Source organism: Petaurus breviceps, unplaced genomic scaffold, assembly GCF_028583685.1.
Source record: "Petaurus breviceps papuanus isolate PSGF00001 unplaced genomic scaffold, PetGlider_PUasm1.0 490, whole genome shotgun sequence".
NCBI classification, from domain to species: domain Eukaryota; kingdom Metazoa; phylum Chordata; class Mammalia; order Diprotodontia; family Petauridae; genus Petaurus; species Petaurus breviceps.
In genome coordinates this window covers 1,073,458-1,091,969 of record NW_027186352.1, presented here as the reverse complement: position 1 = coordinate 1,091,969, position 18,512 = coordinate 1,073,458, and the positions used below count along the sequence as shown (strand labels likewise).

At 45.6% G+C, this 18,512-nt stretch overlaps 1 protein-coding gene across 1 annotated transcript in view; it reads right to left on the bottom strand.

Annotated features, from left to right (window-relative positions):
• The window catches only part of CFAP46 (cilia and flagella associated protein 46), a 144,937-nt gene that overhangs the window by 39,663 nt on the left and 86,762 nt on the right, over positions 1-18,512 (bottom strand). The window contains 7 exon segments of the mRNA XM_069101629.1: positions 979-1,122; positions 3,495-3,683; positions 5,230-5,418; positions 7,276-7,411; positions 12,004-12,180; positions 17,971-18,077; positions 18,280-18,477. Coding sequence (XP_068957730.1) covers positions 979-1,122; positions 3,495-3,683; positions 5,230-5,418; positions 7,276-7,411; positions 12,004-12,180; positions 17,971-18,077; positions 18,280-18,477 — 1,140 coding nt within the window.

The window sequence follows — 18,512 nt, the reverse complement described above, 5'->3', positions numbered from 1 at the left end:
AGAGAGAGAGAGAGAGAGAGAGAGAGAGAGAGAGAGAGAGAGAGAAGGAGAGAGAGAGAGTGAAGGAGAGAGAGAGACATAGGCAGAAAGAGAGAGAAGAGGGAGAAACAGACAGAGACACAGAGAAAGACAGAGAGAGAAGAGAGGGAGAAAGGAGAGTGGAGACACACACACAGAGACAGAGGAGAGAGACAGAGATAGAGAGACAAAGAGACAGAGACAGAGATGGAGGGAGGGGGAGAGAGAGACAGAGGCAGAGAGAGAGAAGAGGGAGAAACAGAGACACACAGAGAAAGACAGATAGAGAAGAGAGGAAGAAAGAGTGGAGACACACACAGACAGAGGAGAGATAGAGAGACAGAGGCAGAGAGAGAGAGAAGAGGGAGAAACAGAGAGACACAGAGAAAGACAGAGAGAGAAGAGAGGGAGAAAGGAGAGTGGAGACACACACACAGACAGAGACAGAGGAGAGATAGAGAGACAGAGAGACAGAGATAGAGGGAGGGGGAGAGAGAGAGACTTTTTTTCAATTAATAAGCATTTATTTTTTCTCCATCCTCCCTCCCCTTTTCACTAAAAGAAAAACGAACAAAAATCCCTTGTAACTGATATCCATACTTAAGGAAAACAAATTCCTCCACTGGCCATGTCCAGAAACATGTGTCCCATTCTGCACCTCAAGTCCATTCCCTCCACCATCCTCATTCCTCTTTAAAGTGTGTGACCATAAATTGGGGAGTCACTTAACAAGTTCTGGTATAAGAATGGGATAGCGTACTACTGAGCTGTAAGAAACGATTAGTTGGCTTTAGAAAAGCCTCAGAAGACTTGTATGAACTGATGCTGGGAATGTCCAATACCAGAACAATAGTGTTGTAAAAATGAGCTTCTCTGAAAGATGTGGGAACTCTTATCAATGTGATGGCAGCTCGACTGTCAGTCCTTCTACACTTACCCATCTTGTGATGAAGTACTAACACCAAGTACCTTTAGTTCTCTGGCTTTCTGGATCTGGTCTTCATTTTGGTAAATGCCCAGAAAGTTTGGCTTTGACCTTAATTCGGCTTCAGTTTCCTCTTTGTCTGTCTCCCAAGATGTCATGGCTGTCATTCTAGCATCAAACTATAAAACAAGTTTGGTGGAATAACTGGGGCATTTTGGAATGTTAAATAGTTTTGTACTTGATAAATGACTTTCCTTGGATGGCTCCCCAACTTCCCCCCAGAGAGCAGTGTGGTGACTAGTTGTCATCACAGCTTGCCTCTCTGGATGTTTATTAACTATCCCCTGAATCACAGGTCTTCAGAGTTAGAAGGGAACCAACCAACCTTCTGGTCCAATCCATACCTCAAAAAGAATATCCACTATGACTAGAATTCTCCCAGAAATTCAAGTCAAGACCAATGTCCCATTTTCCCTAGACTCTATTATTTCTCTTTTTCTTTTGGACAAAAGGACACCCACCATGCACACCCTTTTCCATCCTTTTCCATTTCTCTTTGGGTGATAATTGTGTTCTGTTCCACATCTTCCCAAGCTCTTCCCTATGCTGGTAGCATCTTGCAGAGATCACTGAAAGATGCTCAGCCAATCCTTTCTGTACTCACGATGCCCTTCATCTGTGTATGATGCTGTCAACTTCTGTGGTCCCTTCCTATATCACTGCACTCATCTTAGGACCAAGCCCCTGTCAGTCATTTTTGCTCTGTGCCTTCTAGTCTAAAGAGATTTTCCTAAGCAGAGAAACTAGAATGTGTCTGTGATTCCCTCCACTTGGAGGCTCCCTCCAGTGGCTCATATTGCTACCCACCCATGCCTGCCCATCCTGGGTGACTCTTCTCCAGGAATAAGGAATAAGGTGGCAGCTCTTCTCAAGTCAGCCCTGGTCAGGCATCACCTAGGGTCATGTGTTCAGACTGTGGCACAACAGTTTAAGAATGATGTTGATAATCTGGAGAACATCTAAAAGAAGGCAACCAAGTTGGTGAGGATCATTGAAAGAAAATGGTGAATGGGTGGTCACTTCTTTATTGCTGGAGAAGAGTAGCCCAGGACAAGCTGAACAGTAGACAGAGTGCTGGGCCTGGAGTCAGGAAGACCTGAGTTCAAATTGCTCTGGATACTAGCTGTGTGACCCTGGGTGAGTCATTTAACCCTGTTTGCCTTAGTTTCCTCATCTGTACGATGATCTGGAGAGGACACGGCAATCCACTTTGCGATCTTTGCCAAGAAAACCCCAAAGAGGGTCAAGAAGAGTGGAACGTGACTGAAAGCGAACAACTTACTTGGCGTATGGCCTGTCTGTGCATAGCAGTCTGCAGGCGGTCCTCACCATTCGACTAACCTCCTCAAGAGTGGGAACTGCCCTTTGCCTTTCTTTGTATCGCAAGCACTTAGCGCGGTGTCTGGGACATAGCAGATCCTTGATAAATATTCATTGACTCACTGACTGACTTATTTTCCTTCCTCAAAGACTTTTCATGAACAGATGCTTTCCAGCTGCTTATGCTAGGAAGGGTGTTCAGTAGGGCTATTGATGCTGTCACTCAAGGAATTCTGAGATAATCTGATGAATGGACTCATGGGAGAGAGATACCTAGAAGTGCTCTATGGAATCAAATGGAAAATAAGCCCATTGGGATCTTTCTTCATTAAGTTTTCCCATCAACTGGGAAAAGGGAAAGGTGTGTCCTGCTGTGGATCTCTGCTGGTAAAAGCTTGCCTGCTCCCTCCTAACACATGGGAAGATAATTCTGTCAAAAATATGATACAGTTGGGAAAATAGCTATGTAGGTGGAGCTGATGTTCTCAAGGGCCCACCCTCTCTCCCCAGTTCAGCTAAAGCTCCCTGGCTCTTGCTGGACAGTCTTTCCTACCACCCTTAGCTTCATCAGAGATAGCTCTCCTGGTTCTCTTCTGACACTCTTCACCCAGATCTGGGCTAGGGTTTTTCTATTCACTGTGGACTCTGCTCAGGGTTGATCTTCCAGGGGAAGGTTAGGAGAGGCCATTGAAAGTCTCACCCTGGATGGCACAGTATGACTTCCTTGTCACTGAGACTCAGTCAGAGAGCTCACGGATTCACTGAAGGACTGTCTCTGCCCTTGAGGGCAGGCTGCTCTTTCACTCCAGACCAGCTTCCCTTCCTCCATTGCTGGGGATAGAGACTGAATTTATCTCATTGTTTTTGGGAACTAGCTCCACAATGAGCAAACTTTCTTTCTACTCAATCAAACCTGCACCTTCTCTGCCATTGGTGGTATTGGAGAGATGACAAGAGACCTGAGAAGTCAAATACCTTGCCCATGGCCACACAGCCAGTACATGTCAGAGGTGGGACACGAACAAGGATTTTCCTGGGCCGAAGGGTGTCTATCTAACCACTCTGCAACTCTGCCCCTCACTTCTAAACATAGACATCAACATCAAAGGAAAACATAAGGATCTTTCCTCTCTGTGCCCCAAGTTTAAGGCTTAAGCAGACCATCTCATACCAAGAAGTTTTCATCCCAGTAATAAGCCAAATGAACAGGATCAGTCTGAAGAGCCAGCAGATGGAGGGTTTTCCCAACGAGGTACAAGAATTTTGCTCGAAGCTGAATGCATCCAATGCAGAAGTGCTGCATGCTTTCCAAGTGGGCCAGAGTTTTGTGGGCCACAATTCGCTTCAGGTGGAACCAGTCCTGCAAGAGCCCAAAGTTGTGAGATGAACCTGAATGCAAGTCAGAGTGGGACCCTGCTCCCCATATCCTCCTAAAATTCCGCCATTTTCATGGGACTTGCCATGTCCCTGTGGGCCACTTGAAAGCTTGGCTACTGCCCTAGACTGGCCTAGTAAAACATCAGAACTTCTCTGTTTCCTACTAGATTGAAATCTGAGGGATATAGACTGGAGGTGACCTTAAGAACAAAGCAGGAAAACATCTCAACAAACAAAGAAAGAACACCACAAAGATGTGTCACCTCCTTGCCTCAGTCTCCCTTTCCCTGGACTTCACAGCATTGGTCCTCATTCTTGAGGTTATTATCACATGGTCACCTCTATGGCTTTGCCTCGTGACCAAGGAATGTTTGTTCTCCTGTTGGGCAGGGTGGAATAATGGGGTTAAGTCAAATAAAACTCAGGCTTGGCTGGAGGGAAAGGACAGCACCCATGAGAAGTGGGAATCTGGGATCAGCATAAGTTCAAGGATGGGCAGAGAGAGGCTGAGTGAGGCTGGGAAGTCAGAGGCTTTTTTCTCTGGCAAACTCTCAGATGCCTTTCTGTCCGGGATCATTAGCAGGGCCGCTTGGTTCAGGCCTTGTAAATGGGAAGAAAGGCCTCAAATGGCAGGGGGAGTTTTTTTTCCTCCTATGGATTTTTGCCCCCAGATTGGAGATGAAATCTACCTACTTAGTGGAATAGATTCAAGTATCAAGTTGATGAACATGAAAGCCATTGTATCAAATTAGTTCATTCCTTGGGAGAAGGGATAAAAATATCTTACAGACTAGGACTTAAAGCTGGAAGGAATCTAGAGAGCTGTTCCTCAGACTCCCCACCCTGGAAGGACCCTGGAGATCTGCTCCTCAGATTCCCCACACTGGAAGGGCCTTGGAGAGCTGCTCACAGATACTAATGTTCATGGTCCAACCCTTTCCAAGTATAGATGAGGAAACAGAATTATAACAGTGGAGTTACTGGTCTAAGGTCACACAGTTCATAAATAGAAGAACAGAGATTTGAACCGAGACCCTTCAACTCTAAACCCACAGCCCTTTCCTCCAGAAACTGTTGTAGGAGAGCCATGTGCAAGCAAGTCCCTGGAAAGATGGACTGCAGACTAGGAATACAAGAAAGGCCCTGAGAGGAGCCCCCAGATCTAATGCTTGGCCTTCCACACTGATTCCAAGGTCAAGAGAGCTCAAGTCCTTGCTATCACTGGGGGGAATCATGGCTGGCCAAGAGTACCCCAGAGAGGGAGGGGGATGGGAAAGCTGGAAAAGTGACAATGGAAGCTCATCTTCCCAAATCTCTAGGCTGGCTTCCTGGAGTCAGGAAGACCCGAGCTTAAATCTGACCTCAGACTCTTGCTTGCTGGGTGACCCTGGGCCAGTCACTTCACCTCTGCCTCAGCTTCCTCATCTGTAAAATGGGGATGATAATGGGACCTCACTCCCAGGGTGATAGGCAGCCTGCAGAGCCCAGTCTTTGGCCCCTGCAGAGTTTCAAGGTTCTGTGCTAATTACCCATTCCATTTTGGTGAAGTCACTGCTATTTAACAAGTAGTCAGCCAGGATTTTTTCCCATGTCCCTTTTTTCATTTCTTCCTGCAGAGCTTTTTCCTGGTTATATTGAATTATCTCCAGAGAGATTTCAGCCAGTTTTAACTTGACTTTGGCGAGCTTCCGCATCAGGGGAGTGCTGATGTTCTGGGTCTGCAACAGTGAAGGCTTCTGTAAGCACAACATGGCACTGAGACGTTCCTTAGCTACACGCCTGTCACACACCGTTTAGTCATCAATGGCACTTGTCCAGTCCTATGCCCTCCCACTCTACTTTCCAGGTATTCATTATTCCAGTTCTTCCATTAACTAATCCATCAGTCCATCAGCATTCCCATGTACCCTGTGCCAAGCCTTGGGACAAAAATAAGATAATTCCTGCCCTCAGGGAACTTATATTCTAGTGGGGAGACCTGCATCTATGAACACATGCACACATAGAGCTCTATCTGCAGAGTAGGTACAAAGGTCATAGGAAATAATTTGAGGGAAAGCCACTAACCCCTGAGATGCTTTGAGAAGGCTAAGGGTTTTGAGAGGCAAAGGTGATGAGGGAGGGCATTCCAGGGAGGGGCACAGCACATGGCAAGAGAAAGAGAATGGACTTGGAATGACCCATGTGAGGCTCTGAAAGTAGGAATGATCAATGTGATAGGGAGCCCAGTGTAGCGGGTGTGGCAGTAAGCATAATCCTTGAGGCAGTAAGGTTGGTGCTTCTGGGACAGGGAATAATATGGCCACATCTGCATCAACTGGAGAAAGCCCTGAGCTGGAGGGGAGGCCAATGAGGAGGCCATTGCAGTAGTTAAGAGGTGATGAGCTGAGCTAGAGGGGGGATAGGCATGCCCTCATCCTCTGGCTGCATGGGTCTGACCATATTATCCCCTCCTCAAGAAGCTTCACAGGCTCCCACTGCTTCTCAGATACCCTCTGATGCCCTCTCCTCTGGTGCATATTTAGAGACCTTCACAAGCTTCCTTCAGCCTCCTTTTCCAGGCAATGACTTCTCACACTTTCTGTGCTCTAAGAAAACTGGAAATTCTACCTCTGCCTCCATGCCTTTGCTCAGGAGGCCCCTAATCCTTGAGCATTTTCATTTCTGAGCTTTCTCTTTGGAATTCTTAGCTTCTTTCGAAGCTTAACTTGAGTGGCACCTCCTTCAGGGGCCTTGTCTGACTCCCCTGCTGGCCACCCCCCATCCCCCTGCACTCATTTTGTACATATTGTCTTAGCTGGGAACATGCTGTATCCCTGAGGTGGACTGTAACCTCTTAGAGAGCAGATACTGTCTCACTCTGTGTTTGTGTCCCCACACATAAACAGAGTTTGGCATATGGTGAGCACTTTATTAATGCTGGTTGACTGACATCTCAAGAAATCATCAGGTGATAAACTTATCAGTAGGTCTTACTTAGTATTGGGGTCAATACTAAGACCTGGGTCAATTTGCCCAGGTCTCCTAGGTGGGGGCTAGGAGAGAAGAGAGTAAGAAAATCCCCCAAAGTGTATTTGAGCCTTTTCTGATGGAAGGTTTCTCACCATGCATCACTGGCTGTCAGTTATGTGTGTTTGCATCTTACATGCCTAGAAGGAAGCAAGAGGTGACCATGCTTTATCTAAGCACAGAATATCTCCTGCTGCTGGGGTCAGAGCCCTGTACATGGTGGGGGCTCATTCAATGCTACTTCAGCCCAACTTACTGTTTTGTTTCTGATGACAGCAGCTCCCCGGAACCATCTTTGGGAGAGGATGGCCATTAACTTCCCTGAGATTCTGATTTTTGTCATGGAACCTAGAGCTACAATGACTTGTCCAGGGTATGTCCTTTGACTCTTCTTTGTCCTATTCTCTTCTTTTCTGTATGTTTTTCCTCAAAGGAATGGGGCCCCATGGATAGTGCAGATATTTGGTCAATATTGAGGGGATTCAATCTGCTGTCAGAAAACCTCCTCTCTGAGTGAGCATCTGCCAAAGGGCCCTAGAAAGTAGACACTGGAGGGTAGCTCTTACCTCATTAAGGGGCAGCAGGGACTGAATGTTATAAAATATTTCTTCCAGATACATGATAGCTTTCTGGGTCAAGTTATAGGCTTCTAAATAATGGAAGACCTTCATTTTTTCATCAGTCTCATATTTGGCAAATAACCTTTAAAAAAAGAAGGAAAGATAGGTAGCACCAACTCTGAAGGCAAAAGCAGTACTTTTCTCAGTCACCCAGGTGATCTGCTAAAACTTTGACACAGAGTCACATGGTTTCTTTTTCAATCTATGCATTGTACTTTTGTCATTATCCAGCAGCTTCATCTCAGTTATCAGTTTCGTTGGAATTTTATTGGGCAAAAGTTTCTGATAGTTTAAAAAAATTTTCCTCCTTTTTGTGAATTATTTTTCATTTTTGATACTGACACTTGGTTTTCCTTTCCCTTTTCTTTAAAGGTGAGCTAACTTTATTTTAGTAGATTTCTATAAAGCTCCAAGTTTTATCCACAAATTCAGTTTTATTTTAACTTTTTGCTTTCATTTTTGTTACTCTCTTCTTTGATGTTCACAATTTCTACTTTGGTGTTTAGTTGGGGGGTTTGTTTTGTCCCAGTTTTAGCTGTGTGACCAACTCATTGATTTGTTCTTTTTCTCTTCTGTTGATTGAGACTTTCAGAGATATGCAGTTTCTTTTATGGATTGCTGTGAAATTGAAAATCTATACTGCACTTTATTCTATATTGCTATTAACTAAAATGTATTTTTTCACTGGAAATCAATATTTGTGGATCAAAGACTTGATTGTGGAGGCCTCAGTGGTAAAGTATGTTTATGGGCTACAGCCTGACCACCAGGACTCGCTTACCAAAAAGGGGGTGAGGGAAAGGAAGATGAGTGAACTCGATCATAGGATGTTTGCTCACCATGAGATTTTCCTGAGGACATTAGCCAACTCTCCCTTCTTTGAGTCACACCAAATGCAAAACCATCCTCCATCTCTGTGTCAGACTGATCACAAGTTTAGTTTAGATTGCATCATCAACTGTATAAAAGAGCTGCTGTGCCTGTGAGAAGGGTCCCTGGCTTCTGAGGAGCCTTGGATCCCATTTATTGGCAATTATCACTCTTGACCATTCTTGGGACTGTGTGCCTGTAATGGTAATGTAATTTTGAATTTGAAGATCCCTTTGTGTTGGCAAAAGTAGCAGGTACTTAACACTTAGTAACTGATCAACCCTATGATTGGGGGAACAGAAGGTATGAATTCCTGTCTCCTGTTAACTGAAACAGGAAGGGGTTGGCAAAAGGAAGTGAAGTAGGTAATACTGTGTATGTAAGAAAAGCCCCAGAGAGCCACAGTCAGAATTTCCTTGAGACCAAGATCTGGTGGCAGAACAGCTACAGAAGAATGAAGAACCGAGTCCTGAAAACTTGTGGTGGGGGTGGAGCTTCTTCTGAACAGGATCCCAGGAGCCAGGAGCCCAGGAGCCCAGGTGGCCAGGAGCCTGGAATCTGGAGCCAGGAGCCCGGGTGACTGAAGCATGACCAGGATGCTGAGACTTTGTTTGTTTGTGGCTTTATTAGCCTTGAATTCTGTGGGAGGAGAAATAGTGAAGGAGCTGGCATGGACCAGACCTTGTGAAGGCCAATGTGGAGCAGGACCTCCCCAGAGAGCTGGTCAAGGAACTGGAAGCTGTCTGCCATTGAATCTAGATAGAATCTGGGACCATGGAAGGAGATCCAGGGAATCTGAGAAAAGGCCCCAAGTCAAGATGAAGAAAAGACCTCTCCTTGGGTACTGACTAATTATGGAATTATAGTTTACTAGTGACCTAAAGGGTGGAGGATTTTGTGTATGATACTTAGTAAGACTTTGCTGAATAAGTGACTGATTGTACTTTGACTATTCAAATCAGTTACTGATTAGTGACTGACTGAGTTAATCAAGACTTTGCCCCAAGAGTGGAAGAGTTTGACTGTGTACTTGATACTACTGATAAGTGACTGATTGAATTAACTTGAGTAACTATTTTACTTTGAGACTATGCTGTCAATATTATATTGTGATTTTCTGTGACAAGTTGTAATATGGTGAATGCTGTATTTGGAATTATGCTGTACCTTGATTTTCCACGGATGTTTTGCTTTTGTTATGGAATAGAGTGATCACTATACTGAGTAATCAGAACCTCAAAAAACAGCCGTTCACAGTAGCAGTTCTTCTGGAAAGCTCCTGTGCAGGGTGTTACAGGGGCTCTGTTTCACTTGCGGATTTTCCTCATGACACTGCTTTAGTTGTATCCCTTATGTTTTGGCATATTATCTTTTTGTTGTCCTTTTCTTTCATGAAATATACTATTGTTTACATGATTCATGCTCTTATTCAAATTTTTTAGGATTAAATTACTGTCTTCAATTAGTTTTAATTCTTCATTCAGAGGCCTTTATTGCTGCAAAGTGATTAACAAATTATGTGCTAATATGTCACTATGTGACTGATGAAATGATGTTTTCATTTTGGAGGGTAAGGTTTTTATGCCTTGATACAATGTCACTATTTTAAATATGCCATGAATGATTAAGCAGTATGTGAACTCCTCATTGCACATGTTAAAACTGTATCAGAGGGGTGGTCAGGTGGTGCAGTGAGTAAGAGTGCCGGCCCCGGAGTTGGGAGACCCGGGATCGGTTCTGGCCTCAGATACTTGGCACCCACACAAAATAATTGGCCATGTAACCTTGAGCAAGTTACTTAACCCCAATTGCTTAAAAAAAAAAACAAAACTATATCAGATTACCCAACCATTTCAGGCAGAGGGGAGGGGAAGGAAGAAGAGATAGAATTTAGAATTTAAAATTTGAAAAAAGTTAATTTTATTTTACATGTAATTAGAGGGGGGTGGGAAATAAAATATTATTTAAAAAGAAGTATGCATTTCTTTCTGTTCTTCATCAATTTCCAAAGATCGATTACCTCTCATTTTTCTAAAGTTCTAGTCACATTCTTATCTTTTACATTTTTAAATATTTTTCTAACTTTGTGACAGGTATATTGAGGTCCTCCACTTTTATAGTTTTACTACCTTTCCCCCTACAATTTAACTCACTTTTCCTTTAAATATTTAGATGTGATGCTATTTGCTGCATAAATATTTACATTTGTTTATTATCTACGGTGCCTTCAACCATAGTTTCCCTGCTTTTCTCTTTTCAAAATGTTCATATGTACTATAGCCTTATCTGAAATCATGATTGCCTTAGATACTGACTAGTTCCACACACTACCCTAAGTATTGGGCATACAAACATAAAGGTGAACAGTCCCTACTCTCAAGGGGTTCAGGAGCTGCAAGTCAGACTTCAAGGGTCCATGGTCCTCAAGCTGTCCCAGCAGAGAAGAGTGCACCATTATTTTGGTCATTTCTACAGATAACATCACAGGCATTCTGTACATTGAACCATTTGGTAGCATCAAAGATTGTGGTGGAAGAGATTTTGTGTTCAGATCTTCTGTAGCTGTGTCTATAGGCCATTGCTAGGCTATGTGTTGGGGAGGACTGGTTTCCCAGGGGGTGGCTTTTTGGGGTCAGGGGTCTGGAGAAGTACCCTTATTCCTAGGGCTCTTGAATTCCCCTGTCCATTGGGAGTTGTTGGCTTTGGTGATGGGGTGGGAGGGATGGCAGGCCTCTTCTCCACAAAGTTAGCCCCTCTTAGTTACCCTGAATAGGGGTGGGATCAGGCTGGGAGCAGGATATGGGAGGCACTGTTTGTTACTCATGGGAAGGAAGGAAATAAGAATTTGTAAGTACTTTCTATGTTATCAGGCAATGTGCTAAGTGTTATTGGTTTGTTTTTTTGTTTCACAAATCCTGTAATAAAAATATTGACTGCCCCAGGATCACACAGCTGGGAAGTATCCAAGGCCTTTCGGATTCCAGGTCTATAGCTCTACTCACTGGTATCACCTAGCTGGTGAAGCAGCTCACCCTAAGGTCACACAGGGAATCAATGTAAGAGCAGAATCCAGCTTCATTTGGAATCATAGAATGGCACAAGGAGATCTGGAATTAACTGGGTCCTTTTGAAACAGGCCCTATGAGAACATTCATTTAAAATTGTGTTTCATGAAAAGTTCATTTCACTAGACTGACTGCGCAAAGAGCAGAGATCCACTTAACAACTCACCTCCTTCTTACTGGCGCCTCTTACGTCTCTGACCATCCCTGTGTTTTTGAATGCCCGTCTGTGTAGTTATCATTATATGGCAGGTGGAATGTACACTGTACACGGCACCATAAAGAATACAGAGAAAGGCACCCAGTAGAGGAAGGCAGGGGCAGGGGACCTAGGAAATCGGGCTAAGCCGAAGGAGGAGTCCAAGGACACTTCTAGGGTGAGGGTACCAGAAAGAGGAACAGAAATGTCACTGACAGCAATTAGACACTGGGAGAGGGATGGCTAGAGATGGCAGGGAGGGGAAAATCGGTGAGGTGACTGGGCAGTAGCCAAGGGGCTGAGTAACTGCAGAGGAATGAGTAGGAGAGGAAGCCTGGAGGCCCAAAGTCCTGGCTGTGGGAGACAGACATGGTCAGAAGGAGGCAAGTGACGTATGCAAGGCAACAGAAATATGGCCCAAGCCTTGGATAACACTGAAGGCAGTGTGGCTTTGGATGCTTCCAAGGGGGTGATCTTCCTTCCATCTCACACACACACACACACACACACACACACACACACACCACCCCAGACAGAACTCACCTCTTGATCTTGGCAGATAGGAGGATTAGATCCACACTGTGGTCTTTATAACCACCATCAAAAAAGCTTTTCTCAATTTTTGTCAGCCTGCAATCGATAGCCTCTAGCAAGTATGAAAAGTCCAAAGGATCATCTCTGGCTGAGTCCAAGACAATGCTCAGCTGAATTTCTGCACTCCTGCAGAGGAAGGAACAAAAACAAAAGCAAACCCCACAAAATTCTCTTCTGGGTCTTCTGGAAACACCAGCTTGTTATTCCTACACCAAAGGGTCTTAAAACGTATGTGCCCCCAGACCCCCACTATGTCTTCTCCCCAGTAACTGTGTCCTTTGAAATGGCCAGGTGCACCAGCCATCTTCAGGAAAATAATCATCTAAAATGTTTTTCATCTTAAAAAGGTGGATCATTTTCTGAGGGCTGAGATGCTTGTTTTCACTAGGATGGAATGCTCAAAGGGGCACATTTAGTAAAGGAAACTCTTCTAAGGCACCATCACTCATCCGGAGTCTGGAAAACAGCTGGGAAACTTGAATGTTAATGGGAAAATCTGCGAATGTGAGGAATGATTGTCAATCATCTATTTCCATTCCAGTCCACTGAGGTACTGCTACATCACCCGGAGCCTTGTTAGGCAAAAAAGGGAGACAGACTGGAGACAGACTGCATCCCTTACATTCTACTGGGATAAGGCAACAGTCACACGAGTGAACAAGTGAAGGGCAGAAAACCCAGTGGTTTCCTGCAGGCAAAGGGCATTGTCAAGAGAGGGGAGGGGGGCCAAGGCTCAGGCCATGGATCACCAGGCCGTGTGTGTGCTGGTTGTGTGACTCTTTGATACAAATTAGTGAGAAACAAACAGCTCAGCAACCACTGGCCAAGAGCTGTCCCTTTTTTGGTTTCGGTTCTGCAGGACAGTGTGCTTCAGTGGAAAGAACAGACTGGAGGGAGAAGCCCCGAGTTCACATCCTGCCTCTGATATCCCACTTGTGGAACCTCAGGATAGTCAGCATCCTTCTCAGCCTCTTTCCCATCCACAAAGTAAGAAGCTGGGCAGGAGGCATCTGAGATTCTTGTGAGTTCTAAATGCAGCGCTAATGGTAATCCTTAAAAATCCTATTTTGGCTGAAGTCTGAATTTAGTTGATTTAAAAATGCCTTTCTCTGTGTCAGCAACTTTAAAGAGCAGAGGTGAGATTCCCCTTATCTTGGGACTTACTCCACATGAGAGCAAAACAGACATCTTGATACTATAAAATGTAAAGAGGCCCTGCTCTGGTCATTGTCAATCTGCATTTACCACCAAGGACCTCTGTTTCACATATAGATGGTCACAAATGGAAGTCATAGAATTTTGTGACATGGTCATCCTGAATGGGGATGGTTCTGAAATGTATAAAAAGCCTTATGATTCCTCTGTTCATCAGTCAGGACTCTAGTCCTGCACTCCTGGTGCAAGTGCTGATAGCCTTAAGGGAATAATGAATAAAGAGTGTAATTTTTATATTCCTATTTGTTTGTCTACTTTAACCAAACTTTTTCTAGAGGTCGACAGTGAATAACAAGCATTCATTAGGTACTTATTGCATATCAGGCACTGTGTTAAATGCAGTCCCCAAACCTACAGAAGGTTTTGGAGCTGGGGTCAATCAATAAACATTTATTAAGCCCCTACTATATACCAGCAATTGCCCTGAGTCTAGGGGAAACAGAGGCAAAAGATAGTCCCTGACCTCAGAGAGCTCCCAATCTAAAGGGGAGACAAGCAAACAGAGAAGTACAAACAAGCTATATGTGGATAGAGAGGAGATAATTAAGGCACTAACATTTAAGGGCGGGGGGGACTTTCCTGGAGAAGGAGGGATTTTAGCTGACACCAGCTAGGCAAGAGGCAGAGACAAGGAGGAAGAGAGTTCCAGGCATGGGGGACAGGCACCGGGAATGCCAGGAGACAAGGTATGGAGTCTCCAGTTCCTGGAACGGCCAGGAGGCTGGGAGGTCAGGGTCATTGGACCCAAGAGGATGCCTGGAAAGAGTGGGAGAAGCCTGGAAAAGGAGGAGACAGTAGTCCTGAAGGGCTTTGTATGTGAAACACAGGATTCTCTATTTGTTCCTGGAGGTGATAGGGAGTCACTGGGGTTTATTGAAGGGGGTAGGGTGAGGGGATCAGACCTCCATCCTATGAAAATCACTTCAATGGCTGAATTGGAAGATGGAATGGAGTGGGGAGAGACCGGAAGCAGGAAGACAGTCCCATCCTGAAGCTATGGTAATAGTCTAGGTGTGAAGTGATGAGGGCAGTGGGGGCAGTGCCAGGGGAAAGAAGGGGGCATATTGAGGAGATATTAGAGAAGTGAACTCATCAGACCTTGGCAAGAACTTGGAGAGAGGAGGTGAGAGAGGGCAAGGAATGGAGGATGAAACCTCCGTTTTGAGACTGGGAGATTGGGAGGATAGTGGTGCCCTCCAAAGTCATAGGGAAGTTTGGAAGGGAAAAGATTTATGGGGAAAGAGAAGGAGGCATGTTTTGGACACATTACATTTAAGATGTCTCCTGGACATCTAATCTGAGCTGTCTGAAAGGCAACTGGAGATGTGAGATTGCAGGTCAGGAGAGAGGCTGGGGCAGGAAAGTTGATTTGAGTGGAGAGATGGTAATTAAATCCAAAGCAGCTGATGAAGTAAGATAGAGGGAGAAGAGAAGAGGGTCCAGGACAAAAAGATGAGGGCCACCTATGGTTAGAGGGAATGATCTGGATGAGAATCCAGAAAAGGAAAAAGAGAACGAACGAGTGGTCAGAAAGGTAGAAGGAGAACCAAGAGAGAGGGATGTATTGAAAAACTAGAGAGTGACCCACAGTGTCAAAGGCTGCAGAGAGCTCAAGGAGGACGATGGAGAACAGGCCATTAAGAGATCATTGGTTGGGGCAGCTAGGTGGAGCAGTGAATAGAGCACGGGCCCTGAAGTCAGGAGGACCTGCGTGCAAATTTGACCTCAGACACGTGCTGTGTGACCTTGGGCAAGTCACTTGACCCCAATTGCCCTACCTTACCCCCTCCAAAAAGAAAAAAAAAGAGATCACTGGTCACTTTGAGTGAAAGGACCTGTTGGAGATGTCTCTTTCATGGAATTTTGATAGCATGGACAGAAGAGATACAGGATGACAGTGGAGAGGAAGAATGAAGGGTTTTTGAGAATGGAGGAGACAAGGTATATCTGCAAACTGTAGGTAATGAGAGACAAGTGAAACCAAAGAAGTGAAACTCTTCTGGAGGAGACAGGATGGACTACCTTGGTAAAAGGAAAGCCTCCTCATCACGTGAGATGGGGTGGAGGAGAGAGGGGAAGAAGGCATCTGACAGAAAACGAGAAAGAGAGCAAGTCCACAGTAAAAAGCCTCAACTTTTCCTGTAAAATATGAGTTTCACAAAGTTCTCAGCTAGGAGAGTGGGGAAAGAGGGGGAGCCATAGGAGGCTGGAAGAGCCACTGGGGAGGAGGGGAGGGGGAGCTGATAAGGCAGCTATTCACACGAAAATGTTCAATTATCGAACTTGTTCATTGCTAATCAAATTTAATCAAGCATGCGATGAAATATTTGTGTCTTTACTAGACCTGTGGGCTGTGCTCCAGTGGGACACATCTCCAGGCTGTCTCTACTGATGGTTCATACTACCTTGACTCTCCTAGATCGACTACCAGATGCTCAGTCTACTCTCCCCCCCCCAACCTTCTGGGGGACTGGGAGTGGCCATCTTCTCCATCAGGTTGGTCCCAATCTCCCAGCACCTAGTGCTGCCTCCTCAGAATTACCGTGGCTAGCCTTGGTCCATGGCTATTTTGTACAAGATGCGTGAGACATGTACATGCTGTCTGTCCCTACAGACCTGTAAGCTCCTTGAGGACAGGAAGTGTTTTAATTTTGTTTGGCATCCCCAGCAACTGGCCCAGAGAAGGGGGAGAATAACGGGAGGAGGAAGGGGATGGTCATTCAGTCTTCCTCCAGAGCTGTCCATCTCCTTGAATGATAAAAGGCATCTAAACACTCAATACTTTGCCTATGACAGTTGCAAGTCTGGAACAATGGAGAATTTGTCTTTCCCTAAGTAAAAAGAAAGCTGTCTCCCTTATTCTGTTCAGAAGAAATCTGGCGGGGGGGGGGAAGGGTCCTGCTATGTCCTGAGGCCTCACTCAGTGACCTCATCAGGTCCTGCCATGGGCCCCATGAACCCTTCTGTACAGATGGTTCCCAGTTCTACGATCCAGCCCCAGATTCTCCTGAGCTCCTGAGTCCTATCAGTTTGGCCCTTTCAACCAAGATGTCCCTGAGACATCTCAATGTCTGAGGCTGAACTAGTTATCTTTTGGTTCCAAGCTCTCTGTCCCTCAAACGTCCCCACCCTATGGGTAGTCCCACTCTCATTCCTCATCCACACAACTCGAGATCAGGTACATGTGGTGCTTCCAAAGACAGAGCCCTTTCCCAAGCCCCTGGGTAGTGAGGAGTACAAATTTCTCTCTCTTCAAGTTGTTCCGTCTTATCAGTGGCTCCCGACTCTCCATGACCCCATTTTGGGTTTTCTTGGCAGAGATCCTGGAGTTTATCATTTCCTTCTCCAGCTCATTTTTATAGGTGAGGAAACTGAGGCAAACAGGATGAAGTGACTTGTCCAGGGTCACCCAGCTAGGAAGAGTCCGAGGCCAGAACTGATTTTAACTTCATGCCTGACACACCAGCTGTTCTTTCCCTAACTTCTCAAAGTTACTTTATATTTATTTGTTTATACTTTGTAATTCTATGTGGATACTTTGTATCCTGCTAATAAAATGAGGGGTGGTTTCATTTTTTTGTTTTATTATAGCCCTGAAGTCAGGGTTGGGCCTTTTGGGCCTTGTATATAGCAAGTACTTAAAAGTATTTTCCGAACTGAAAGAAATTCAGTGCAGGTGTTGATGCCCCCAAGACCTTATGAGCTCTAACCTCCGTGATCTCCACCTTCCCTTCTCTGCCCCACACAGAGCTGTCTTCCATAGCTGTCTAGCCTCCCAGATGCAGTCTTGGGGACCATCTGTATAAGGGTGGTTTTTGGGTTCCAGTCCCAGGGGGACTGATGAAATCCCAAGGGAGACAGTGACCTAGAGAGGAGAGACCAAGGAAGAGCCCTGGGGAACACCCACCTGCCTATAGAGTAGGTGGGAAGATGATCATCCAGGAAAGGAAAGTTAGACTGAGCAGAGACAGGAGGGAGGGAAGCCAAGAGAGCTTTGTTGGAAACAACATGGAGAAAGAATGGGGACAGAATAGTCAATAGTATACAAAGATACAGAGGGGGCCCAGAGAAGGACCAAGAGATCCCCGTGGGACTTAGCACAGCAGTGCTTCTGGGTCAATCGCCTTGGAGTCCCCAGGTCCAAATGGCAGCATTAGAAGGTACAACCCAAGAGAGGGAGAGAGAGGGAGAGGGAGAGGGAGAGGGAGAGAGAGAGGAGAGAGGAGAGAGGGGAGAGAGAGACAGAGAGAGAGAGGGAGAGGGAGAGAGAGAGAAAGAGACAGAGACAGAGACAGAGACATCCAGGGACAGAGAGACAGACAGACCAGGACCCATTTGGAGCCAGAGAGATGGAAGCTTCCTGAGACTCCTGCTTGACTGTGGGGTAAGGAGGCTGTCACCACAACAGTGGAGAATTCTCTTGGGAATGTCACCTGGCTAGGAAGCTCAGTGCTTTGGGAAGGGGTCTGTGAGTCTGTCAGGAACCACAAAAGAACCAGGGAGACATTTCTGGCAGTTTTCCCTCTGATTTCTCACATGAATTATTGCTGGAAGAAGTTTGCACATGAAGAAAGTCTGGCCTCAACAGGAGCTGCTGCTGTTATCTGCTGAGTACTAGCACCCACTTCTCATCTCTTGACAAAGAGCGCAAGGTGTTGTCTCTTCACACAGCATCCCGGGGGTGGGGGGTGGGGGGATTACCTGGCTTCCAGAGACGTGGCTAAGAAACTCAGCGTGGGCTTCCTATTGGGTCTTTCTTGGACCAGAGAGAGGAAAACATCAATTGTCTTCTGGATAATGTTAGGAATCTGGGGACCAACATGACAGTTTGAGGTCATCTCTGAGCCTGAGGCAGCTGGAAAAAGGCATTTTGACTCAAGAAAGAGTAGGTTTGAGAGTATGCAAGGGGGGGAGGGGACAGGGGAGGGGGACTCAGGCCGGGATCAGTAGCTGTCTGCCCTATAGGGGGTGTGGTCAGAGGGGCTGCAGGGCCTCTTCGAGATTTCTTACCAGAGATTCTCGTCCTTTTTCTTGTGCCAAGAGGGTCTCGATCAGTGAGACTGTTGACAAATACCAGAATTCTTCACTTCCTCCCAGAATCTGGGCCTTCTCAATCATCTTCTTGGCCTGTTCATATCTCAATTCTTTCTTTGCAAGTTCAGAGAGAAGATACAGGCTCTTTGCCTCTGCACACACATCTCTAAGTTCCTGAAAAAGAGATACATACTCATGTACACAGGCAT